The sequence below is a fragment of the Saccopteryx bilineata genome, chromosome 3 (assembly GCF_036850765.1).
Source record: "Saccopteryx bilineata isolate mSacBil1 chromosome 3, mSacBil1_pri_phased_curated, whole genome shotgun sequence".
Lineage (NCBI taxonomy): Eukaryota > Metazoa > Chordata > Mammalia > Chiroptera > Emballonuridae > Saccopteryx > Saccopteryx bilineata.
This window is the reverse complement of record NC_089492.1, coordinates 296,215,221-296,241,366: the sequence shown is the minus strand read 5'-3', so window position 1 is coordinate 296,241,366 and position 26,146 is coordinate 296,215,221. Positions and strand designations below refer to the sequence as shown.

Sequence of the window (26,146 nt, the reverse complement as noted above, 5' to 3'; positions counted from 1 at the left end):
CACATTGTCGTGGACGTAGAACTCGCTACCTCCAGCCTTCTCAGTCATCCAAACTGACAGTTTTTCCCGGTACAAATCTGTGGGTCCCTCTAGTTACCTCCTTAGGACTTTTGCCTTGGTACATAGACATCCCATCCACAGGAACCCACCCCCAAGATTATTACCCAGACCCAGAAATCCACTGAGGCTAGTATTTGTGCAGAGAATAGTGATTTAATAAATTATGGGATAGAGGGGGGGACTATGTACAGGGGGTGTGGGTAGTGGGAAGCCTGAGACCCTACAAGATTTGGTTTCTGGAGTAAAACATGGACAGGATCTTGCCTGCCTTTGCTCCTTGGGTAGCCAGAACCCTACACCTACCTTCCTTCCTTCTTTCCTTCTCTCCTTCCTTCCTTCCTTCCTTCCTTCCTTCCTTCCTTCCTTCCTTCCTCAGAATCCAGCTTGTTTCTGGGAGACTCTGCAGCCTGGACCCCCAGCCTCCTGCTCCCACCAAGAACTAGGACATCCTAGACCCCATCCCTCCTCTCCTTCAAGGAACCAGAATCCCGGCTCCCACTTGACCTCTCCCCCAAGGCTGCCAGCCCCTCCTCCTGCAGGGCCCCGGAGTCTGGGACCCCTCCCCCAGCTCTCCAGGGGTCCAGGCATTGGCGCTGAAGTCTGTGCCTAGAGTCTGAGACTACTGGCTGGGCCCTCAGCGCCCTGAAGCTCAGCTTCCCCTGGTGGGCCCTCACTCTCGAAGAGTAGGTTCTCATAGGTGGCCTTCGCATCCGCCAGGGACCACTGCTGGATAAAGCGTAGGATGCACTGGTGCAGGAACACGTACTGGGCCTGGGGAGGAGGAACGGGGCTGTGTGAGGGGTGCCCTCTCCCCCCCCCCCCAGCCTCCACCTCCACCCACCCACCCCCACCCCCCGGAGGACCCCAGTCACCTCAGTCTGCACCATCAGGGGCCGACTTTCCCGCATCTTCTTCACATAGTTGAAGGGTGCCACGAAACCCTCACACTGTAGCTGCCGCAGCAGGACGTCGAGGGCAATGAGGGTGCCCGTGCGGCCCACACCGGCACTAGGCAAAGACAGGGGAGGGGTTTTTGAGACGGATAACTGGGATCTGTTCTTGGAGTTCCCAGTGATTAAGGCATTATTCAGCAAGACTGTGGGAGGATCCAGTGTGTGTGTGTGTGTGTGTGTGTGTGTGTGTGTGTAGGGGGGTACTTAGTGAAGGGAGAAGTAATGATGTGCAGCTCTGTGTTCTTTCTTTTTTAATAAATTTGAGAGAAAGAAGAGGGAGAGAAATGACAGAAATGGAAATCTGTTCCTTTATGTACCCCGACGGAGTATCGAACTTGCAACCTTTGCAAATGGGGGTCGATGTTCTCACCAGCTGAGCTAGTCACTCGGCTACTGAGTGACACAGCTGAGGTTCACACATGGCAGGACAAACTCCCAAGATGATAATTTTTAAAACGGGGTGGTGGGAGGGATGGCTGGGTAGTTCAATTGGTTACGGTGTCGTCCTGATACACCAAAGTTGCAGGTTCGGTCCCCAGTCAGGACACATACAAGAATCAACCAACAAATGCATACATAAGTGGAACAACAAATCAATGTGGTTTTTTTCCTCTGATTCTCCTGTCCTCTCTCTCTAAAATCAATCAATAAAAAACATTAAAATTAAAAAAAATTTTTCACAAGGTTGTAAAGTACAGCATAGGGAATAAAGCAAATAATACTGTCATAATGACGTGGTCCCAAGTGGAGACTTAAAATACCCGGAGGAACACTTCATACAACAACATGATCGTCTAACCACTAGGCTGCACGCCTGAACCTAAAGAAACATCCTATGAATGTCGACTGCCATTGAGAAATAAAATTTTAAAATACTTCAAAGAAATATAAACATGAAATTCACCATATTTTAAAGGAAGCCATTGGGTGACTTCCATGACGTTCGCCCTGTTGTGCCCTCATCACCACGTTTTATGCAAACATCTGACTCCCCCAGAAAAGGCCCAGCACCCCCATGACAATTCACTCCCCACTCTCCACCACCACTACCACCACCACCTCCCCCAGCCCCTGGCGACCACCAGTGTGTTTTCTGCATATCTGCCTGCTCTGCACAGTTCCTGTCAACAGAATCGCACGCGGCCACCTTCCTAGTCAGGCCTTCTTCGCTCAGCGGAATGTTTTCGAGGTTCCCTCCACCCCCACCCCCGTCATCGCCGGAACCAGCATGCGCCACGTCGTCGTCGTCGTCGTTGTCGTCGTCATCCTCCTCCCCCTCCTCTTCCTCCCCCCTCCCCCTCTTCCCCCTCCTCCTCCCCTCCTCCCCCTCCTCCTCCTCCTCCCCCCCTCCCCCTCCCCCTCCTCCTCCTCCTCCCCCTCCTCCTCCCCCTCCTCCTCCTCCTCCCCCTCCTCCTCCCCCTCCTCCTCCCCCTCCTCCTCCCCCTCCTCCTCCTCCTCCGGCTAACGAGCTGGACCTCTCCGCATGACCCTGCTGCACTACCAGGGAAGGGAGGGCAGTCTGCTAGGGACGCCTCCCCCCCCCCCTGGAAGGCGCTCTCGGGGGTACAGGACGGGAGTTAGGATGGGTGTTAGGGCTCCAGGTGGCGAAGGGGTTCAGCGCCCCACTCAGAGGCGGGCTGTCCCTCTGAGGCACGCCCCTTCCTCATCCTCCCGGGATGTGCATTCAGTGACATGGGACCGGGACGGCGTGGCTTCAGCATAAACAGGAGTGGGTGGAGGGGCGAAGCCCCAGCAAGCAGAGGACCCTAGTGGGGAGTCTCCAATGCTTCTCAGAGCCTCTGGCGGCTTCTCTCTTCCGTTCTTCACCCCTCCTTCTTCCTCCTCCTCCTCCTCCTCCCTCCTCCATCCTCCTCCTCCTCTTCCTCCTTTTTCTCACTCAAGCCTCCTCTTCCTTTCCCTTTTCTCTTTCTTTCCCGTCTTTTCACGGACACCCTTGTTTTTGGGCAGCCTCCCTGCCTTCTTACCTTCGTCGCCATCACCTTCTCGCTTTTGCCTTCCCTCCCAGTTCCCTCAGCCCCAGATTACCCCGTTTTCTGAGTCGCTAGGGGGCGTGCGTGTCTCACCAGGGCCGGGGTGGCGGGGAGGCGGGGCTGTCCTTACCTGCAGTGCACAATGGGGGGGCCTCCGCCCTGAGTCTGGTCCAGCCACTGCCTGAGCATCTTCCAGAAGGCCAGCAGGGGGTCCGGGGAGTGGGGGACGCCATGGTCCGGCCAGGCCACGTAGTGGAACTGTCGCACGGACAGACTCTTCTGCTCTTGCGTCTAGAGGGAGGGCGGGGAGGGGGAGGAAGAGCTCAGAATTGGGATGGAGGGGCGGGGGTGGGGGGTTCTTCCTGACTGGGAGGCAGCATCCCCCTGGGGGCACACTGTAGTCCCTTCTGGGGAGAAGGCTGCCCAGGACGTCATGGGGGAGGAATTGAGGGCGGTGCACACAGAGCCGGAGGGTTGGGGGGTGGGCTTACGTGCCACAGCTTCAGGTCTCGGATTGTCCAGTCCTCTGTCACCTCCTCACCCTGCAAGGTCACCTGTAGGTACCCATGGGTGCAGGGCTGGGCGTCGAGAGGCCAGTAATGTTCACACTTCACCTGGAGGACGATGGCAGGGTCAGAGAACAGGAGGCCCCTAGAACCCGTTCCAGGGCCCCTCTGCACGGTGGCCCCTATATTCAGGGCCGGGAACCTACAGGCAGCCAGGTGCGGATTCATCCCAGCCAGGAGGACCCCGCTCCCTCCCAAGGTCATTGGGACCAGCCTCACCCCTTAGGTGGACAGAGTAGACCAGGGGCGATAGAGGAGATTGGGGTCTCACAGGAGGGAATCGGGAGGTGTGGGCTAGGGTCCACACTGGGATCAGTGTCAGGGTGGGGTCACGGGATGGAGCTCAGGGGTCAGACCCCCCGGACCCTTGCAGAAGCCCTCTCACCCGGCCGAACTCCATGCAGTTGGTCAGCATGACCAGGGTGTGGCTCTGCTGCTCCCACACCAGGCGCCAAAAGTCGCCCACTGTCTGGGGCAAGGGGCCCTGGGCCGCAATGAACTCCCGGGGGCTCCAGAGACCCTAGTGGAGGAAACCGGGCAGCCAGTCGTGACCCCCTCCCTCCAGCCCTTTTTTCCTCTACTCCCTCAGTTCCCCCCACATCACCCCACCCCACCGAGCACCCGGCCACCACCTACAGGCAAAAAGCTGGCGTTGATGTAGTCAGAGCCAGGCTCCTCTCCGAGTGGGTTTAGGGGCACGCGGGACCAGTCATCTAGGGAAGAGGCCAGCATGGTGCAGAGGGAGGGACAGAAGTCATGTTGACGTGCAGACAGACCCTGGGAGCTCTGAGAGGAACGGAGGACTGGGCCGGGGTGGGAGTGGGGGTGCAGGGGCGGAAGGGGGGTCAGGAGCGCATGTCTCACAGGGGATAAGGGATCGACTGGTGATGGGTGTTGAGTGTTGACAGTCACGCCTGGGGACAAAGGCAGCAGAAGCTTAAGACTCACAGGGCAGTACATTTCCATAACGGTTCTTGGCTCTGTTTTCAGATGCTAAGGCCACGGTCTGCGAATGGCTCTGGTCCTCCAGGTATAATTGCTGGGGGCGGAGCCAGAGGCGGGGTGCATGGTGTGAGAATACCTCCACCTTCCCCGAAGGACACCCCATTCCTCCCTTTGATTTGCTCAGTGCCCCCCCCCATGGAGTCCTCACTCCCTGGAGATCTGTAGGGACTGTAAAAATAGAATGTGTCTGTGCCACCATCCCTGCAGGGCACTGGGGGATGGTGGGGGCTAGAGGGTCAGGTGAGAGAGAGGGGGTGTCAGGGGAAAACCAAGCTGTTTCTCTAGGAGGGACCCAAGGATCCATCATACTGTAACAGCCCCCTGACAAGAAAACAAAATTATGGCCCTGGCCTGTTGGCTCAATGGTAGAGTGTCAGCCCAGTGTGTGGATGTCCCAGGTTCAATTCCCAGTCACAGCACACAGGAGAAGTGTCCATTGGCTTCTCCACCCCTCCCCCTCTTCTTTAAATTTTTTTTTTTTATTTATTCATTTTATAGAGGAGAGAGAGGGAGAGAGAGAGAGGAGAGAGAGGCAGGGGGGAGGAGCTGGAAGCATCAACTCCCATATGTGCCTTGACCAGGCAAGCCCAGGGTTTCGAACCGGCAACCTCAGCATTTCCAGGTTGATACTTTATCCACTGCGCCACCACAGGTCAGGCGCTCCCCCTCTTCTTTCACTCTCTTTTTCTTCCCTTCCACAGCCATGGCTTGATTGGTCTGAGTGCATCAGCTCTGTGGTGCCTTGGCCTCAGGTGCTAAAAATAGCTCAGTTTCCAAGCAACATCCATAGATGGATAATGCATTGCCAGTAGGGGCTTGCTAGGTAGATTACCATCAGGGCACATGCAGGAGTCAATCTCTATCTCCCTTCCTCTTAACTTAAAAAAAAAAAAAAAAAAAAGCAAAAAACCCACACACAAAAAAATATACTGCTCACAAAAATTAAGGAATATTTTATCGCTTTATATTCATGTTGAAATATCCCCTAATTTTTGTGAGCAGTATATAATCACACCTGAGAATGTTTGTACACGTGAACAGTTCTTTGCTGCTGTTTTTGTTGAATCTCAAAGCGTGTGAAAGGGTCAGCTGAGCCTCTCTGTTCTCACCCACCTGGTACTCCTCAGCGAAGCCACAGTTGCTGTCCTTCTCATTCTTCCTGACATGTTCAGCAAAGTCACGTGCTAGAATTTCCCCTGGGAAGCTGGTGGGAGAAGAGCAAAGATTTTAACCTCCTTTAAGTCTGTATATTCTTGGGATAAAAAGGAAAGGTGCTGGCCCTGGCTGGTTGGCTCAGTGGTAGACCGTCGGCCTGGCGTGCAGGGGTCCCGGGTTCGATTCCCGGCCAGGGCACACAGGAGAAGAACCCATCTGCTTCTCCTCCCCTCCCCCTCTCCTTCCTCTCTGTCTCTCTCTTCCCCTCCTGCAGCGAGGCTCCATTGGAGCAAGGATGGCCCGGGCGCTGGGGATGGCTCCTTGGCCTCTGCCCCAGGCGCTAGAGTGGCTCTGGTCGCAAAAGAGCAATGCCCCGGAGGGGCAGAGCATCGCCCCCTGGTGGGCAGAGCTTCGCCCCTGGTGGGCGTGCCGGGTGGATCCCAGTCGGGCGCATGCGGGAGTCTGTCTAACTGTCTCTCCCCGTTTCCAGCTTCAGAAAAATACAAAAAAAAAAAAAAAAAAAGGAAAGGTGCTTTTATTGTGGTTTACGCACCCAGAACTTATATTATCTTGTAACTGGAAGCATGTCACATTTGACACCTTCACCCACTTTGCCCACATCTTCAGCCTCTAGCCTTTGGCTACCACAATGTTTTTCTTTTCTTTTTTTATTTAGTAAGAGAAAGGGAGGCAGAGACAGACTCCTGCATGCGCCCAACTGGGATCCAACCAGCAAGTCCACTAGGGGGCGATGCTCTGCCCATCTGGGGCCTTTGCTCCATTGCAACCAGTCACTTTTTTTAGTGCCTGAGGTGGAGGCCATGTAGCCATCCTCAGTGCCTGGGGCCAACTTGCTCCATCAAGCCTTGGCTGCAGGAAGGGAGAAGAGAGAGAGAAAGAGAAGTAAGAGGGGGAGAAGTGGAGATGCAAATGGGCGCTTCTCCTGTGTGCCCTGGCCAGGAATTAAACCTGGGATTTCCACACGCATGGCCAATGCTCTACCACTGAGCCAACCAGCCAGCGCTGGCAACCACCAGTCTATTCTCTGTATCTATGAGTTCCTTCCTTCCTTCCTTCCTTCCTTTCTTTCTTTTTCTTTCTTTCTTCTTTCTTTCTTTTTTAATTTTTCCATTGATTTGAGAGAAAGAGAGAGAAGCATCAACTCCTTGTTCTACTTAGTTGTTCTATTTAGTTGAGCACTCATTGGTTGCTTCTCATATGTGCCCTGAAAGGGGATCAAACCTGTGACCTAAGCACACCAGTATGGTGCTCTATCCACTGAGCAACACAGCCAGGACCTATGAATTCATTATTTTATTTATTTTTTTTTATTTATTCATTTTTAGAGAGGAGAGAGAGAGACAGAGAGGAGAGAGAGACATGGGGGAGGAGCTGGAAGCATCAACTCCCATATGTGCCTTGACCAGGCAAGCCCAGGGTTTTGAACCGGCGACCTCAGCATTTCCAGGTCGACGCTTTATCCACTGCGCCACCACAGGTCAGGCTGAATTCATTATTTTAGAAATTATTTTTAGATTCTACATATAAGTAAGATCATACAGTATTTGTCCTTCTCTGTCTGATTTATCTCACTTTGCATAATGCCTTCAAGGTCTATCCATGTTGTCACAAATGGCTGGATTTTCTTCTTTCTTAAGGCTAAATAATATTCCACTGTCTATGTATACAGCATATTTTCTTTATCTGTTCATCTATCAGTGGACACCTGGGTTGTTTACATGTCTTGGCTATTGTGAGTAACGTGTAGTAAATATGAAGGTGCAGATATGTTTTTTTCTCGTTTTTTCTTTTTTTCTTTTAGTGAGAAGTGAGAAGGCAGAGAGACAGACTCCCACATGCGCTTCAGTCAGGATCCACTGGGCATGCCCACTAGGAGGTGATGCTCTGCCCATCTGGGGCCATTGCTCCATTGCAACTGGAACTATTTTAGCGCCTGAGGTGGAGGCCATGGAGCCATCCTCAGCACCCGGAGCCAACTCACTCTAGTTGAGCCATGGCTGCAGGAGGAAAAGAGAGAAGACAGAGATAGAGAGAAGTGAGAGGGGGAAGGCTGGAGAAGCAGATGGGTGCCTCTCCCATGTGCCTTGACTGGGAATCAAAACTGTGACTTCCACAAACCAGGACAATGCTCTACCAGTGAGCCAGCCTGCCCGGGTGCGGATATGTTTTTGACAGTGATTTCATTTCCTTCAGATAAATCTCAAAAGTGGAATTCTGGGATCAAAAAACAAGAAAAAGTGTTTTCATTCATCAATTCTCCTGGGATTCCACTGAGAAGAACTGAAAGCAGTGTCTCAGAAAGATGACTGTACATTCATATTCCTAACAGCACTATTCACAATGACCCATCTAGAAGCAACCCAAATGTCCATTAATGGATGAATGGATAAGCAAAATGTGGTCCACTCATACAATGGGATATTATGCAGCTTTAAGAAAGGCCCTAGCCCTGGCTGGTTGGCTCAGCGGTAGAGCGTCGGCCTAGCGTGCGGAGGACCCGGGTTCGATTCCCGGCCAGGGCACACAGGAGAAGCGCCCATTTGCTTCTCCACCCCTCCGCCGCGCTTTCCTCTCTGTCTCTCTCTTCCCCTCCCGCAGCCAAGGCTCCATTGGAGCAAAGATGGCCCGGGCGCTGGGGATGGCTCTGTGGCCTCTGCCCCAGGCGCTAGAGTGGCTCTGGTCGCAAGATGGCGACGCCCAGGATAGGCAGAGCATCGCCCCCTGGTGGGCAGAGCGTCGCCCCTGGTGGGCGTGCCGGGTGGATCCCGGTCGGGCGCATGCAGGAGTCTGTCTGACTGTCTCTCCCTGTTTCCAGCTTCAGAAAAATGAAAAAAAAAAAAAAAAAAAAAAAAAAAAAGATAAAAAAGAAAGGCCCTGGCCAGGAGCTCAGTTGGTTAGAGCATTATTCCGATACATCAAAGTTGTGGGTTCAATTCCCAGTCAGGGCACATACAAGAATCAACCAATGAATGCATAAATAAGTGGAACAACAAATCAGTGTTTCTCTCTCTCTCTCTCTCTCTCTCTCTCAAATCAATCAATAAGAATGTTAAAAAGAATTTAAATATCATTAAAATAAAATATTTTAAAAAGAAATGGAAATTCTGACAGCTGCACAGCATGGATGAACCCCGAGGACATTATGCTCAGTGAAATAAGCCAGTCACAAAGAACAAATACTGTGGTTTTACCTCAATTAATTTTTAAAAATTCAGTCTTGGCTGGTTGGCTCAGTTGTAAAGTGTCGGCTGGTATGTGGAAGTCCTGGGTTTGATTCCTGGCCAGGGCACACAGGAGAAGCGCCCATCTGCTTCTCCACGCCTCCCCCTCCCCTTCTCTCTCTCTTTCTCTTTCTCCCTCTGTCTCTCTTCTCCTCCTGCAGTCAGGGCTCAGATAGTTTGAGCAAGTTGGCCCCGGGCACTGAGAATGGCTGTGTGGCCTCACCTCAGGTGCTAAAGTACCTCTGTTGCTCAGCAACAGAGCAACAGCCTCAGATGGGCAGAGCATCACCCCCTAGTGGGCTTGCCAGGTAGATCCCAGTCAAGGTACATGTGGAAGTCTGTCTCTCTGCCTCCCTCTCTTGCACTTAACAAAAAAAAATTTTTTAATTCAAAAAAAAAAGGAAAAGTTGCTTTGTCTCTGTTTCGGGCCACTCTCCTTCCCCTGGGCTCAATACCGTCCCACTTCTTCAACCATGGCTCTTCCTTGTCTTCTGGCTTGGTGCCCTGTCCTCTGTCCCTTAGCTTGTCAACACACTAATCTCCCTTCTGTTAAAAAGAAGTCTTCTGACCTCATGTCACTGAAATCCGGCTCTTTCTCACGGCCCCCCTTGTAAGATAGTCTTATAAGTGCTGTCTTGACTCCATGTTGAGATTCTGCCCAGAGGCCTGTCCATTCCGCTTCTCAGGCAGCAGCAGTTAAACCTATAGCTCCTTATGAGGCACAGTCCCGGCCACCCTCCACCGGTCCTCACTCTCCAGGGCAGGTACCAGAGGTGGAGGGACAGCCCCTGAGGGCCAAAGCCCGTGAAATCAATCAAACAAAGTCTCCCATTCCTTCTTGCAGGCACCACAATAAAGCCTCTCGCCACACTCCCCCCCCTCCCCCGCCTCGGACCACCTCTGGGGCTTTCCCAAGTGGCCCTGTGTGGCTGGCCATGTTCCCCCCCCCCCCACTCCGAATCTGTGAGCACAGCAAACTGTCTCTTCCAGGGCACCGTCCGTGCCCTAATCTACTGGCCTTACACGCAAACAATCTTTTTTTTTTTTTTTCCTGAAGCTGGAAACGGAGAGAGACAGTCAGACAGACTCCCGCATGCGCCCGACAGGGATCCACCCGGCACGCCCACCAGGGGCGAAGCTCTGCCCACCAGGGGGTGACGCTCTGCCCCTCCGGGGTGTCGCTCTGCCGCGACCAGAGCCACTCTAGTGCCTGGGGCAGAGGCCAAGGAGCCATCTCCAGCGCCCCGGCCATCTTTGCTCCAATGGAGCCTCGGCTGCGGGAGGGGAAGAGAGAGACAGAGAGGAAGGAGGGGGGTGGAGTGGAGAAGCAAATGGGCGTTTCTCCTATGTGCCCTGGCCGGGAATCGAACCCGGGTTCCCCACACGCCAGGTCGACGCTCTACCGCTGAGCCAACCGGCCAGGGCCCACTCCCGACTTCTGACTGTTGCCCCTCACATCTGTAATGTCAGGATTTCTCTCCCCAGGTCTTGCTTCTCATTCTTGTGAACATCAGGTCTCATCCCCGCCCCTCCTGCCCGTTCCCTGGAGTCTCCACCTAGACGTCCTCGAAGGTTATCACTGGGACACCAACCATACATGCTGAGTTCGGGGGTGACCACACGCTCACCATTTAGACAGAGCCAGACCGGGACTCCAAGGAATGTGGTGATGCGTTACGAATACCAATTAAGGCAGGTGGGCACAGAAAATGGTGGCGGAAGGCCAACTTGATTGGGCTGGGACACTGGCCAGGGCAAAGAAGAAGCTGGATATCCCCTTCTCCCACACCTGAATGTATTTTACCTCACTGCCTCTCTGCTCCGTGGGCACCATCTCCGCTGACATTTTATTCCTCTGTGCCCAGAGCAGCACCACTGGTCTGCCAGATTCCGTCTCTCCCTGCCCATCTCTCCTCTCTCCAACAAAGCCATCTGATAACTCCTGGCCCAACCTAACGAGGACTCTGAATGATGAAGAAGACATCTGCCCAGAGTTTCTCTTGAATCACTGCACTGTGTATCCAACGGCCTGTTCAATATGTCCACCGGCATGTCCAACAAGCACCTCCGACACGGTGTCCACCGCTGAGCTCCTGACATGGCCCCCACAACCTGCCCCCACCCCACGGTCATTCCACCTCCAGCAAGGGCGGTGCCGGTCTGCCCAGTGCTCAAGTCACCCTTGAGCCCCCTCTGACTCTCATCAACTAGATCTGCAGTTGAAACACTCATGCTGTACCTGGAATCTGACGACCTCTAACCATTTCCTTGTCCAGGACATACCCACCTCTTGTTTGGATAATAACATAGCTCTTTTTTCTGTCTTCCTATTTTTGCCTTAGCTTCTTCTTTTTTTTTTTTTTTTCTTTACAGAGACAGAGAGAGAGAGTCAGAGAGAGGGATACACAGGGACAGACAGGAATAGACAGGAACGAAGAGATGAGAAGCATCAATCATTAGTTTTTTGTTGCACGTTGCAACACTTTAATTGTTCATTGATTGCTTTCTCATATGTGCCTTGACCGCGGGCCTTCAGCAGGCGAAGTAATCCCTTGCTCAAGCCAGCGACCTTGGGCCTGGTGATCTTTTACTCAAACCAGATGAGCCCTCGCTCAAGCTGGCAACCTCAGGGTCTCGAACCTGGGTCTTCCGCATCCCAGTCTGACGCTCTACCCACTGCGCCACCACCCAGTCAGGCTGCTTTAGCTTCTTAAATAGGTGAGATTGTATCACTAGTCTATTCAAAACCTTCTCAAAACTTCCATCTCAGAATAAAAGCAAAAACTCCTTACTTTCATCTATGAGGTCCTTCCTGATCTGCCCCCACCTCTCAGATCTTATTTCCTACTATCCTTCCCTTCACCCACTCTGCCCAGTCTCTGAGATACCACAGTGTTCTCTACACACGTCAAGCGTGCTCCTACCCCAGGGCCTTTGCACTTGCTGCCTGGAATGCCTTGTGTCCAAATGAGCACATGGTTCCTCCCTTCACTTGCTTCAGGTCTGTGCTCAAATGACTTCCTCATAGCCATCTTCTTTGTAAGGCTTTTCCTGTACACCCTGTCTACCATTGCCTCTAATCTTGACAGCTTACTTCACCTTTCCTATCCCCACCTCTTGCTCTATTTATCTCCAAGTTAAGAGTCACAGTCTTCAGTATCTTGTTTACCAATGTTTTCTTGTGCTAGAATGGAAACTCCGGGAGGACTTTTGTTTAAGTCACTGTTTCATGCCTGACCTGTGGTGGCGCAGTGGATAAAGCATCGCCCTGGAAACGCTGAGGTCGCTGGTTCAAAATCCCAGGCTTGCCTGGTCAAGGCACATGTGGGTGTTGATGTTTCCTGCTTCTCCCCTCCCCCTTTTCTCTCTCTTTCTCTTTCTCTCTCACTCAAAATGAATAATAATTTAAAAAATAATTCACTGTTTTCTCAGCACCCAGGACGCTGCCTGACACCAGTGGGTGCTCAGTTAATATGTTGTGGGATGAGTGAATGGAAGTCCCAAAGTTGGGACCGGAGCTGTTTCCAAAGTCACTGGCCAAGGCTGTTTAGTGGTCAGGAAATAATGAAAGAGTTGTGGCCACTGTCACAGAAGACATTAGGCCTTTCTGAGACTCATGCAAATCATTTTGCCAGTCTTGCCCTCGGACCCGCACAGTGACCAGCAAGCACCCCTCAGTTGGACCTGCTAGGGCAGGGGTCGGGAACCTTTTTGGTTGAGAGAGCCATGAACGCCACATATTTTAAAATGTAATTCCATGAGAGCCATACAGTGAGCTGTGTACGTTACTCATTATCTAATAAAAATTTGGCGTTGTCCCGAAGGACAGCTGTGATTGGCTCCAGTCACCTGCAACTATGAACATGAGCGGTAGGAAATGAATGGATTGTAATCCATGAGAATGTTTTATATTTTTTTTTATTTTTTTTTTTATTTTTATTTTATTTATTCATTTTAGAGAGGAGAGAGAGAGGGAGAGAGAGACAGAGACAGGGGGGAGGAGCTGGAAGCATCAACTCCCGTATGTGCCTTGACCAGGCAAGCCCAGGGTTTCGAACCGGCGACCTTAGCATTTCCAGGTTGACGCTTTATCCACTGCGCCACCACAGGTCAGGCTATATTTTTAACGTTATTATTATTTTTTTTATTAAAGATTTGTCTGCAAGCCAGATGCAGCCATCAAAAGAGCCACATCTGGCTCACGAGCCATAGGTTCCCGACCCCTGTGCTAGGGAGTCTTTCAGATGCTCCCCAAACTGTCTGCTCACCTGAAGCTCAGATCCCTGGGTGCTGACTTCTTCTGGCTCTTGTTATACCTGGGAAAAGGGACGTTGAGATGACAGGCTCAGGGAGTGCGGCTGGAACCAGAGGCCCCGGTCTTGGCCCCAGCCACCACCTCTGGGCGGTCGGTCAGTCCCCACTCAGCCTCACCTCTTCTTCAGGAAGAAAAGCAGCAGGCCCACCAGGATGAAAAACAGGAGGACCCCAACAATGGCCCCGATGATGACCCCTGGAGGAGGGGAACGTGGGGAGCTGTAAGAACCCAGGGCCCGTCTCCTGATGTCCCACCTCTCCTATCTCGACCCTTACACCCAGGCTGTGACCCGAAGGCTTACAGGGTAGGTAGATTCCAGGGCAGAGAGGGGCAAGAAGAAGCCTTTGGGATAAAGCCTTTCCTCCCACCCACCTTTTCCTCTCAGGGCTCAGAAGGTGGTTTTTCTTTATGCGGTGGTGAAAATACTCTAAAATTGATACTGACAATGGTTGCACAATACTTCGGTTATCAAAAGACATTGGGCCTGACCAGGCAATGGTATAGTGGATGGATCATCAGACTGGGACGCAGAAGACCCAGCTTCTAAGCCCCGAGGTCGCCGGCTTGAGCGTGGGCTCATCTGGCTTGAGCAAGGCTCAACAGCTTGAGCCCAAGGTCTCTGGCTTGAGCAAGGGGTCACTTGCTCTGCTGTAGCCCCCCCCATCAAGGCACATATAAGAAAGCAATCAATGAATAACTAAGTTGCTGCAACGAAGAATTGATGCTTCTCATCTCTCTCCCTCTCTGTCTGTCGCTATCTGTTTCTCTCTCTGTCTCTCTCTGTCTCTCTCTGTCTCTGTCATACACACACACACACACACACACACACACACACAAAGCCATTGGTTGCAGATTTTACATGAGTGAACTGTATGTTATGTGATGTTATCTCAATAAGACTGTTTTAGAGGAAACAGAAAATGAACCACAAACAAGCAAATGAAAAGGACCCCATGGGCCCTGGTCGGTTGGCTCAGTGGTAGAGCGTCAGCCTGGCATGCAGGAGTCCCGGGTTCGATTCCCAGTCAGGGCACACAGGAGAAGCGCCCATCTGCTTCTCCACCCCTCCCCCTCTCCTTCCTCTCTGTCTCTCTCTTCCCCTCCCGCAGCCAAGGCTCCATTGGAGCAAAGTTGGCCCAGGCGCTGAGGATGGCTCTATGGCTTCTGCCTCAGGCACTAGAATGGCTCTGGTTGCAGCAGAGTGACGCCCCAGATGGGCAGAGCATCGCCCCCTGGTGGGCGTGCCGGGTGGATCCCGGTCGGGCGCATGTGGGAGTCTGTCTGACTGCCTCCCCATTTCCAACCTCAGAAAAATACAAAAAAAAAAAAAAGGACCCCATGGGCGGGTAAGACCCCCTCACAGCAGAGCCAGATGGAGTTTAGAGAGGCTTCCTCTGTCCCCTGGGGCTCTGCTCACCTGCACTGTCGGTATGGCAGGTCACAGAGGCAGGTGGGGCCTTCAACCCGTGCCAGACGGTCCTGATGGTGGCTTGGTAGACCTGAGCCGGCTGGAGATCCGACACGAGCACCTCTGTCCCGCAGAACGATCTGTCCTTGGAGGCCTGCAGACCTCCCAGCTGCAACTCAAAGGCCTCATAGCCTCCCAGGGGGCAGGACCATGTCAGGAACACCCCATAGCCCCCAGAGGTGCTGGTGCAGGAGGTGATAGTGACTGGGTCCGGCTCTGGGTGGAGGGGACAAGTAGGAGGAGTCAGTGGGTACTATCCAAGGTGGTTTTTCATCCCTCTCCCCACTTCCCACCAGTGGTGCCAATTCTCTTACAACAAGCCCATCCTTTCCTTCCCCAAAGCAAATACCTCTTCATCAGTCATTTTCCATCTTCCTCCCGAATGGGCTCCTAAAGGTCCCCATAAACTACAAATCCCATGAGCCCTCTAACTCTCTTTATCACCATCGCTTACAAGGTCATCACCCCATGGCCTGATGGGATTTGTAGTCCACTTCCTTCTCCTTGCCCACAATGTCGAACTGAAGCTCCCCTCTCCCACCCGCCAGGTATATGGGGGCCCATCTCACCTGTGGATGCAGGGAGGCTCTGTGTGGAACTGACTACGTTGCTCCTTTCTGCCCACACGCTGAAGTTGTACAGAGTCCCGGGCTCCAGACTCTCCACCACATACCAAGTCTTATTGGTCTTGCCTGTCTGGTTGTCCCAATGTCCTTGGGGGTCGCGTTCCCTCTGGGGATGCCCGCTACCAGCCCAGTGGACCCAGTATACGTAGAGTTCAGAGTGGGGGTCGGCGGGGGCCTTCCACCGCAGGGTGATGGAGCTGTTGGTCTGCATCTCCTTCTGCAGAGCTGTGACCTCACTGGGAGCTGAGAAGTGAGACAGACAGACGGACCGACAGACACTCAAGGGGCTGGGTCCTCAGGGGCTCTCCTACCCGAGCCCGCTCACTTCCCCTTCCCTGCAAAGTGGACGCTCCCCGGTCCATGGTCATTGGAGGTGTCTACTTCCTAAGGAGGGTGAACCACAGAGAATAAGTGGGGACCAGTCCTGTCTGTCCTGAGTCTACAAGCCCTCGGGTCCCACCTCCCACCTCTCTCCATGGGCAGCCCAAGGCAGGCCCCCTTTGTCACTTCTAGACACACCAAGTCTCTAGACGGAGCTGCTGACCTCCATCTTCTCAGCCCAACCAGCCAAAGACTAACAGTTTCCGATGCCATCCATCAACAGTGAACCTAGTTCCTGGGGCAATTCTGGTGCCTATCACTCTCGGGACCCTCTGTGTGCAGGTTAGAGGGGGCAGGGTTCTGTGGGTTCAGCTAATTCTCCAGGACAAGCTGTGGATGACCATCTAGCTGCTGACTTTATTGATTCCTGAGATGCGGTGTTGGATAGTCAGGGATTCTCTTTGTCCCCAAAGGCAGAGCCTCAAATTGGAAAACCCTGGTTGCTGAGGACAGACACCCCCTACCTCCCCAGGAAGCAGACCTACAAGTTCAAGTTCTGATGAGGCCAAGAGGGGTCGCTGAGCACAGTTCACCTCCCAGGAACCTCCCAACATCCCACCAACACTCTCCTCCCCCACCCAGTAGTCCTGGGTCCACAGACTGTGTCTCACCAGTGGCCCCAGTGAGGGTCTTGTTGTCGCTGAGGACCCCGTTCGCCTCCGCCGAGACAGTGAAGGTGTACAGGCTCCCTGCTTCCATTTCCATCAGTGTGATACTGGTCCATGGGGTGTCCTGGGTCCTAGTGGCAACACCACCCTCCTGGATCCATGAGACCCAGTAGGCGTAGAAAGCGGGCTCTGGACCCAGGGGAGCTGTCCAGCTCAAAGTGATGGAGCTGCTGTTCTGGTCCTGTATCCTGAAACTTGTCACAGTGTTGGGGACTGGCAGAAGAAACAGATAGGTTTTTGGGGGTTTTTTTTTCCCCGAAGCTGGAAATGGGGAGGCAGTCAGACAGATTCCCGCATGCGCCCAACCAGGATCCACCAGCATGCCCACCAGGGAGCGATGCTTTGCCCCTCTGGGGGCATCGCTCTGTCACATCCAGAGCCACTCCAGCACCTGAGGCAGAGGCCACAGAGCCATCCCCAGCGCCCGGCCATCTTTGTTCCAATGGAGCCTCGGCTGCGGGAGGGGAAGAGAGAGACAGAGAGGAAGGAGAGGGGGAGGGGTGGAGAAGCAAACGGGTGCCTCTCCTGTGTGCCCTGGCCGGGAATCGAACCCGGGACTCCTGCACACCAGGCCGATGCTCTACCACTGAGCCAACTGGCCAGGGCTGAAACAGGTTTTTTTCGTTCCCTATCCACAGAACACAGTCACGTGCCTGCTCCCCATGCTGCCCAGCTCATTGAAAAACACTTTAGCCCTGGCCGGTTGGCTCAGCGGTAGAGCGTCGGCCTAGCGTGCGGAGGGCCCAGGTTCGATTCCCGGCCAGGGCACACAGGAGAAGCGCCCATTTGCTTCTCCACCCCTCTGCCGCGCTTTCCTCTCTGTCTCTCTCGTCCCCTCCCGCAGCCAAGGCTCCATTGGAGCAAAGATGGCCCGGGCGCTGGGGATGGCTCTGTGGCCTCTGCCCCAGGCGCTAGAGTGGCTCTGGTCGCAACATGGCGACGCCCAGGATGGGCAGAGCATCGCCCCCTGGTGGGCAGAGCGTCGCCCATGGTGGGCGTGCCGGGTGGATCCCGGTCGGGCGCATGCGGGAGTCTGTCTGAGAAAAATGAAAAAAAAAAAAAAAAACACTTTAGCCTGACCAGGAGGTGGCACAGTGGATAGAGCATTGGACTGGGATGCGGAGGACCCAGGTTCGAAACCCCAAGGTCGCTGGCTTGAGCGTGGACTCATCTAGTTTGAGCAAGGCTCACCAGCTTGAGCCCAAGGTCACTGGCTCGAAAAAGGGGTCACTCAGTCTGCTGTAGACCCCCACCCTGGTCAAGGCACATATGAGAAAGCAATCAATGAACAACTAAGGTGTTGCAATGAAGAATTGATGCTTCTCATCTCTCTTCCTTCCTATCTGTCTGTTCCTATCTCTCTGTCCCTCTCTCTGTATCTCTCTCTGTCACACACACACACACACACACACACTCATACATACACACGTCATTTTTTCACCTCGACAGATCTGGATTTGAAATCCTATGCATTTAATAGTTGAGTGTTTAAGCCAAGCAGACTAAGTCTGAATTTCTGTCTCTGTCTCTCTGTCAAAAAGAAAAAAAAAGAGAAAGAAACACTTTTTAGGCCTGGCTGGGTAGTTCAGCTGGTTAGTGTGTTGTCTTGATATGCCAAGGCTGCAGGTTTGATTCGGTCGGGGCACATACAAGAATCAATCGATGATGCATAAATAAGTGGAACAATAAATCCATGTTTTTCTCTCTATCTCTCTTCCTCTTTCTCTCTCAGAAGGAAGGAAGGAAGGAGGGAAGGAAAGAAGGAAGGAAGGAAGGAGGGAGGGAGGGAGGGAAGGAAGAAAGGAAGGAAGGAGGAAAGGAAGGAGGGAGGGGAGGGGAGGGGAAGGGAGAGGAGAAGAGGAAAGGAAAAGGGAAAGGAAAAGGAAAAGGGAAAGGGAAAGGAAAGGAAAAAAAAATTAAGGCCCTGGCCAATCCCTGGTCAGAGCACATCAGGAAGCAAACTATGAATGCCCAAGTGGAACAACAAATGAATGCTTCTCTCTCTCTCTCCCCCTCTTTCTCTCTCATATTAATTAACAAATAATTTTTTAAAACAATTTATAAAGAAACAGTTTCTAGCAATAGGACCTAGAGACACCTGGGGCCATGAAGCCCCTTGCTCAGCAGCACACCCCTGGACAGGCCAGGCTGCAGGCATGACTGCATCTCCCCTGTGGACTCAGGACGGGTGGGTCTGGCTCACTGAGGCGGAAGAGTGGATGACCTGAGCCCAGAGCCAAGAGAAGGCGCCATCTTTGCCAGTCCTTGGTCTCTCACCAAAGCAGAGTGGACACTGGTGTTTCTCACCTGTGGAGATGTTGAGGCCCTGCCCAAAGCCACGCACTTCATTCTTTTCCGCCCACACAAAGAGTTCGTACAAGGTCCCGGGTTCAAGTCCCTTCACAGTGAAACTGGTGGTGGGTGTGTTTTCGGTCTTGGTTTCAACATCCATCCACTGGACGCAGTAGGTGTAGTTCAGAAGGTCAGGGCCGTCGGGCACCTCCCAGCTCAGAGTGATGGAGCTGTTGTTCCGAGCCTGCATGCTCAGCTTCCTGACGGAGTTGGGGGCTGAGACATCAGGAGAATCATTGTCAGCCCAGGAACAGAACAGAGGGGACACCCAGTGGGCATTTCTTTCTTTTTATTTATTTTTTAAACGAGAAGCAGGGAGGCAGAAAGACAGACTCCTCTATGTGCCCGACCGGGATCCACCTGGCATGCCCACTAGGGGACAATGCTCTGCCCATCTGGGCCATCACTCCCTTGTGGCCGGAGCCATTCTAGTGCCTGAGGTGGAGGCCATGGAGCCATCCTCAGCACCGGGCCAATTTTGCTCCAATGTAGCCTTGGCTGTGGGAGGAGAAAAGAGAGAGACAGAGAGAAAGGAGAGAGGGAAGGGTGGAGAAGCAGATGGGCACTTCTCCTGTGTGCCCTGGCTGGGAATCGAACCCACGACTTCCACATGGTGGGCTGCTGCTCTACCACTGAGCCAACCAGCCAGAGCCGCAGTGGGCATTTCTAACCCTCCGAGTTCCCAGTGCTGCCTCCACCACTGGTCCCAGGAGAGGGAGGGTGAGCGGTTCAGGCCAGTGCTTTGTACACTGTAGCGTACACACACTACGCCGGGCTCTTGTTAGCACGCAGGTCCTGACTCTGGGTCTGAACGAGACCGAGATCTGGCATCTCCAGCCATTCCTCAGGGGATGCTGTTGATGCCCAACCATGGGCCACATTGAGTAGCAAGGGTCTTGACCAAAGCTTTCCCCTTGGGTTCCTGTGGTGAGGAGAGACATGCTCTCCCAAGAGGGTCCGACACAGCAGGCACCAGCCCGGCGGGAGACTGAGCAGGCTGGGACCTCCTCAGTAGGGCTATGGAGCATGTGACAGGAGGAATGGGCTTTGCAGTTTTAGCGACCTTAGCTAGCCACACAGGACTAATGGCTGCCACATGGACAGCGAAGGTCTCGAGCAGAGGAGGAGCCCACTTTAGCGGATGCAGTTGACGGATCTGCGACACAGCTGGGCACTAGAAGGAGAGTCTGAGGATTCAGGTGTCCACATTGCACAGTATCTGTTCCCCCCCCCAGGGCTGAAGCCACATGCCTTTGCCCCCTACACAGCCCAGCAGCTCGGGAAGACACTCCCAGGACCCATCGCAGCTCGACCCCCAGATGTTCTTCCCCCATCTCCTGCTCCACATGACCCATGGAGACGCGGGGCCAGGGACTCTGCTCTTTTCACCTGACGATTCTCCACCACCACCTGCCACCTCCCGTAAAACACACACACTTACACAGACAGACACACACACACACACACACACCTGGGCTGTGGTGGTGCAATGGATAAAGCATCAACCTGGAACACTGAGGTCACTGGTTTGAAACCCTGGGCTTGCCTGGTCAAGGCACATATAGAAGTTGATGCTTCCTGTTCCTCCCCCCTTCCCTCTCTCCTCTCTCTCTGTGTGTCTCTTCTCTCTCTAAAATGAATCAAGTCTTAAAAAACAAACATGCCTGATCAGGAGGTGGCACAGTGGATAGAGCATCGAACTGGGACCCAGAAGACCCAGATTCGAAAAGCTAAGGTCGCTGGCTTGAGCGCGGTCTCACCAGCTTGAGTGTGGGATCATCAACATGATCCCATGGTCGCTGCTTGAGCCCAAGTTTGCTGGCTTGAGCAAGAGGTCACTCGGTCTGCTGTACCCCACCTCCCGGTCGAGACACATAAGAAAACAATCAATGAACAACTAAAGAGCTGCAATGAAAAACTGATGCTTCTCATCTCTCTCCCTTCCTGTCTGTCTGTCCCTCTCTCCATCTCTTTCTCTCTGTGTCACAAAAAACAAACACACACACACACACACACACACGATGGCAACAAAACAAATGGATGGCCCTGCTTGTCACCTGTGGCAGCAAGGCAAGTGCTCCAGGAGCTGTTGACTCCATTGCTCTCCACCCACACGGAAAGTTCATAGGAGGACCCAGGCTTCAGCCCGTCCACTGTGACACTGGTGTTTGTTGTGTGTTGGGTCTCAGGTTGGTCACCGCCACCTGTCCACTTGACCCAGTAGTTGTAGTCCCAAAGGGCAGGGCCGTCGGGCACCTCCCAGCTCAAGGTGATGGAGCTGTTGGTCCAAGCCTGCACAATCAGCTTCCTGACAGGGTTGGGAGCTAAGACATTCAGAGGAAGAGATTCGTGTCAGCCAAAGAGGACATTCTCAGATCAGAGGGGACACTCAGTGGCCACTGCTAACCCTCCAAGTTCCCAATCCTGCCCCCTCTACAGCCCTGACTGCGAAGCAGAGACACCCCCTGGTGCAATGGTCTAGAATGCTCCCCGAGCCTCTAACTCAGAGGCCGGGGGGCCCGTGGACACCCCCAGGGATGTGGCCAGATCTCATCTGGAGCTTCAGCTGAAGGTCTGACCCAATGAGCCCTAAGGACATGCTGGCCCCCACTTGCTGACCCCTCCTCCTGCTGGACCTCAGCCATCCTCGACCTCCCCCCGCCCCAGGGAACAAAACAAGGAGAGGACACCTCTGACCTGTGGAGCCCCGGACGGTCCTTCCGGAGCTGAAGACACCGTTCTTCTCTGCACACACGGAAAACTCATATGAGGATGCCGACTGAAGCCCCTCCACTCTGTAACTGGTGTCTGTTGTGTTTCTGGTCTCATTTTTGTCACCGTCTCCGGGCCACCAGACCCAGTAGGTGTAGCCCTGAGGGTCTGGGCCGTCAGGGACCGCCCAGCTCAGGGTGATGGAGCTGTTGGTCCAGGGCTCCGCCTTCAGGCTTTGGACGGGGTTGGGGGCTGAGGAACAGGAGGGGAAATCAGCTGAGGTCTCTGGTTCCCATGCTGCCCGCCTTCCTCCCTCCGCTGCTGGACTCAGAAAATGCAAAGTGGACCGCTAGACCCACAAGTCCAATGGGGCAGGTCATGACTTCCAGGTGGCACTGAGCCCTGGAAATGAGACTTGTAAAATATACACCGAGCACCGGCCAGACAGCTTAATTGGTTCATTGTCCCAGTACACCAAGATTGCTGGTTCAATCCCCAGTTAGGGCACATACAAGAATCAACCGATGAATGCATAAATAAGTGGAACAGCAATTTTATATCTCTCTCTCTGTATTCCTCTCCCTTCCTCTCTCTCTAAAAATCAATCAATAAATTAAAAATAAATATCAAGTTCAAAGAATTGGCATGAAGCCAAGCCTGCCCAACCTCTCATCTCTCTTTACACTGACTACATGTCAGAATAATAGCATTTTGGATCTACTGGACTGAATGAAGTATGTCTTTATAACTAATTTCAACCTGCTGTTTTCTTTTACTTATTTCAGTGTGGCTGATAGCAAATCTGAATTTATATTTGTGGCTTCTATTCTATTTTTATCAGTCTACAGAACTCGCCATATTCTCCAATGGGTTCTCAAGCTCTGCCAGCCACCTCCCTTTAAGAAGCAAGCAGGCCCTGGACGGTTGGCAGAGCAGTAAGTTTCGGCCCAGCATGTAGAACTCCCGGGTTCGATTCCCGGTCAAGGCACACAGGAGAAGCGCCCATCTGCTTCTCCACCCCTCCCCTTCTTGGTACTCTCTCTCTTTCTTGCGTGTGCACACGCGCACACGCTCTCACTCTCTCTTCCCCTCCTGCAAGCATGGCTCAATTGGAGTGAGCGGGCCTCAGGCACTGAGGATGGTTCCATGGCCTCCTCCTCAGGTGCTAAGAAGAGTTTGTTTGCTGAGCAATGGAGCAACAATGCCCCAGTGGACAGAGCATTGTTCTGTAACGGGCTTGCTGGGTGGATCCCAGTCAGGGTACATGTGGGAGTCTGTCTCTGCCTTCCCTCCTCTCACTAAATTAAAAAAAAGAAAGAAAGAAAAAGCAAGCAAATGGTCCTGGCCGGGTGGCTCAGTGTACAGAGCATTGTCCCTGTGTGCCCAGGTTGCAGGTTCAATCCCTAGTAGGGGCCCATATGAGAAGCAATCAATGAGTACACAAGTAAATGGGACAAAGAGTTGATGCTTCTCTCTCTCCCTTCCTCTCCCTCTCTCAAATCAGTGGAAAATTAAAAAAAGAAAAAAGAAACAAACAACATAAAATTAAACAGGGGCTGCCACTCACCTGTAGCAGCATTGAGAGTCTGCTCTGAGCTGTTGACGCCACCTTCATTCACCCACACGGAAAACCCATACACGGACCCGGGTTCAAGTCCCTTCGCTGTAAAATTGGTGTCTGTAGTGTTTGTGATCTCATTTCTGTTCCCCTGTCCAGTCCACCGGACCCAGTAGATGTAGTTCTGAGGGTTTAGGCCCTCAGGGGCTTCCCAGGTCAGGGTGATGGAGCTGGTGGTCTGGGAGTCCACTGTCAGGTTCCTGACGGGGTTGGGGGCTGAGAATCGGGAAGGAGGGGCCAGTGGGTCAGCAGGGAGCACCGCCACCACACCCAGTTCTTGCCCCCACTCCAGAAAGGCTGGCCCCATCCGCGCCTGCGGAGATCCCGCCCCCCTAGGAGCGCATGGGAGGGAGTGAGGTGCAACCTGTCTGCGTGGGTGGGAAACTCAGCGAGGGTCACTCACCAGCTGTCCTGGCCCCTGACAAGCAGCACAGGCCCTGGGGGGAGCGCAGAGGAGAGCATCGGAGTGAGCCTCCCCTCCCCGGACCCAGGTGAGACTGTGGGCTGGGTGAGCAGCCAGCACCCGCCCGCCCTCTGCCCTCAACAAGTCACCCCAGCACGGCGGCTCCTCCTCAGGGCTGAGCTCTGACAAAGGTCACCCTAACGTCCTGCTGTCTGTTCTGGGTGTGCAGGGCGGGGGGTGGGGGGGCGAGAGGCCCGGCTCCAGGGACTCAGGAGCTGGGCTTGGCTCCACCCCTGAGGCCGGTAGATAAACATAATGGTTTCGCTTCCCCTGAAAAGTATGGCGGTGGGAGAGAAGAAGCAGAAAAGTGAGCAACATTTTACTGGTTAAAAAAATAACACACAGCCCTGGCCGGTTGGTTCAATGGTAGAGCGCTGACCCTGTGTGTCGATGTCCTGGGTTCAATTCCCAGCCAGGGCACACAGGAGAAGCGCCCATCTGCTTCTTCTCCCCTCCCCCTCTCACTACTCTCTCTCTCTCTCTCTCTCTCTCTCTCTCTCTCTTTCTCTATCAGTTCTCCTCCCCTCCTGCAGCCATGGCTCAATTGGAGCAAGTTGGCCCCAGGCACTGAGGTTGGCTCCATGGCTTCTGCCTCAGGCACCAAGAAGAGCTCTGCTGCTGAGCAACAGAGCAATAGCCCCAGATAGGCAGAGCATCGCCCCCTAGGGGGTTTGCCAGGTGAATCCCAGTTGCATTGCATGCTGGAGTCTGTCCCTGCCTCCTCTCCTCTCACTAAACACAGACACACACATAATAATAATAATAATAATAATAATAATAATAGCAGCAGCCCTGGGTGGGTAGCAGAGTTACTTAGAGCAGTAAGTTACTTAGAGCAGAGTTACTTCAACCAGTGTGCCGCCGTGAGACATGGTCAGGTGTGAGTATAAATACATTTAGAAACTATATTATTAACTATATGTATAATATGTACTGTGTTAAGAGTGTCATTTTGTGTCATTTTGGTAGGTGGTGTGCCCCAGGATTCTGTAAATGTAAAGAATGTGCCGCAGCTCAAAAAAGGTTGAAAATCACTGACTTAGAGCATTGTTCCAGTATGCCAATGTTGTGTGTGCAATCCCCCGTCAGGGCACATACAAGAATCAACCAATGAATGCACAAATAAGTGGAACAACAAACTAATGTCCCTTCCCCACCTCCCCCCCCAGCCTTCCTCTCTCTCTAAAAATCAGCCAATAAATATAAATTTAGAAAATAGCCCTGGCCAGGTGGCTCAGGGAATAAAGCCTTGACCTGGTGCACCAAGATAGACCCTTGGTCAGGGCACATATGAGAAGCAACCAATGAGTGCACAACTAAATGGAACAACTAAGTGGAACAAGTTGATGCTTCTTCTCTCTCTCTCTCTCTCTCTCTCTCTCTCTTTCTCCCTTTCTCTCTCTCTCTCAAATCAACGGGAAAAATTTTTTTAAATTATTTAAAAACATAATAATTGCCTGACCTGTGGTGGTGCAGTGAATAAAGCATCAACCTGGAACGCTAGGGTCACTGATTCAAAACCTCGCACAGTCAGGACACATAGGAGAAGCAACTACGAGTTGATGCTTCCTGCTCCTCTCCCCACCCTCTCTCTAAAATCAATAAATTAAATCTTTAAAAAAAAATTTAAATAATAATATTAAATGATGAAAAGAAAAGTAATGAACAAACTGAGAATGGGGTTGAGAATGAGGCTGGAGACCAGAGGTGACATCCAGTCTGAAAGAGGTGGAGGGTTAGACTCCTCGTGGGGGGGAGGGGCTGGGGGCCAGACCCCTGGGACTGGGGGGGGGCGGAGGCAGGGGGTTTGAATTACTGGGTCTGAAGGGGGAGAGATTTGAAGGCCGGGACACCCGGGTCTGAGGGAAGAGGGGTTTAAGGGCTGGGACCCCCACTGGGTCTGAAGGGGGAGAGGTTTGAGGGCCAGGACCTCTGGGTCTTTGTAAAGCAGAATTGCTCTCATCCCACACGCTGCCTTCCCTAAGAGGGCAGGTGTAACACCCCCCAACAATCACCCCCAACCTAGACACCTACTTTCTTCTCCCGGGAAGGTCAGCCCTTACTCCCTCAGAACCCAAGATCAGCGACCTTAGGCCTGTGTCCCTCAGAACCAGCAGTGGCCCCCTCCTGTTCATCCCTGAGACCCGCAAGGCTGGCTGAGCACACTCACCAGCAGCACCAGGCGCCCCCAGGCTCCGAGGTCCCCACTAGAGCCGGCCATGTTTGCAGACACTCCCGGGGACCCAGGTGTCCCGGTCCCAGACCTTCCACCTGCTGGACTTTAAATGGACAGCATTTCCCCTTTCCCAGCCCTACCACGATGACAACAACGGATGGGCAAGGCCTCAGGTCAAGTCGGGAAGGGAGGAGGAGGAAGTGGAGGCTTCAGGGTGCGCTCCCAGCCCCTCCCTGTCCTTTGGCCTTGGTCATGGCCTCTGGACCCTCCTTTGTCCCTAAGAAATACTCAGAGATAGCGCACTGTGTCCCTGCTGGTGTGTGAATGCACAACCCAAATCCCAGCTAGTCTCCTCGCTCTGCTCCAGATACACAGAAGGTCTTCATTTTTTGTGT

At 53.2% G+C, this 26,146-nt stretch overlaps 1 protein-coding gene across 1 annotated transcript; it reads right to left on the bottom strand.

Annotated features, from left to right (window-relative positions):
* Window positions 1-193: 193 nt before the first annotated feature.
* Window positions 194-26,146, bottom strand: PTPRH (protein tyrosine phosphatase receptor type H). The gene is made up of 19 exons (XM_066271021.1): window positions 25,746-26,146; window positions 23,516-23,549; window positions 23,062-23,328; window positions 21,480-21,746; window positions 20,840-21,106; window positions 18,738-18,998; window positions 16,374-16,643; window positions 15,325-15,624; window positions 14,705-14,971; window positions 13,404-13,482; window positions 13,241-13,288; window positions 5,689-5,779; window positions 4,519-4,609; window positions 4,207-4,283; window positions 3,956-4,090; window positions 3,496-3,618; window positions 3,135-3,295; window positions 933-1,068; window positions 194-831 (listed from the first exon to the last, which is right to left on the bottom strand). The coding sequence occupies exons 1-19, from the start codon at window positions 25,794-25,796 to the stop codon at window positions 667-669; spliced, it is 3,090 nt and encodes a 1,029-aa protein (XP_066127118.1). The 5' UTR covers window positions 25,797-26,146; the 3' UTR covers window positions 194-666.

What these genes read in the sequence shown, in the direction of transcription:
- PTPRH (XM_066271021.1), bottom strand. Translation starts at nt 25,796, where the DNA reads ATGGCCGGCTCTAGTGGGGACCTCGGAGCCTGGGGGCGCCTGGTGCTG. An exon ending in GCTTCGCTGAGGAGTACCAG is followed by an intron (nt 4,610 to 5,688) that starts GTGGGTGAGAAC and finishes CTCCGCCCCCAG; the next exon opens with CAATTATACCTGGAGGACCA. An exon ending in ACTGCATGGAGTTCGGCCGG is followed by an intron (nt 3,619 to 3,955) that starts GTGAGAGGGCTT and finishes ATCGTCCTCCAG; the next exon opens with GTGAAGTGTGAACATTACTG.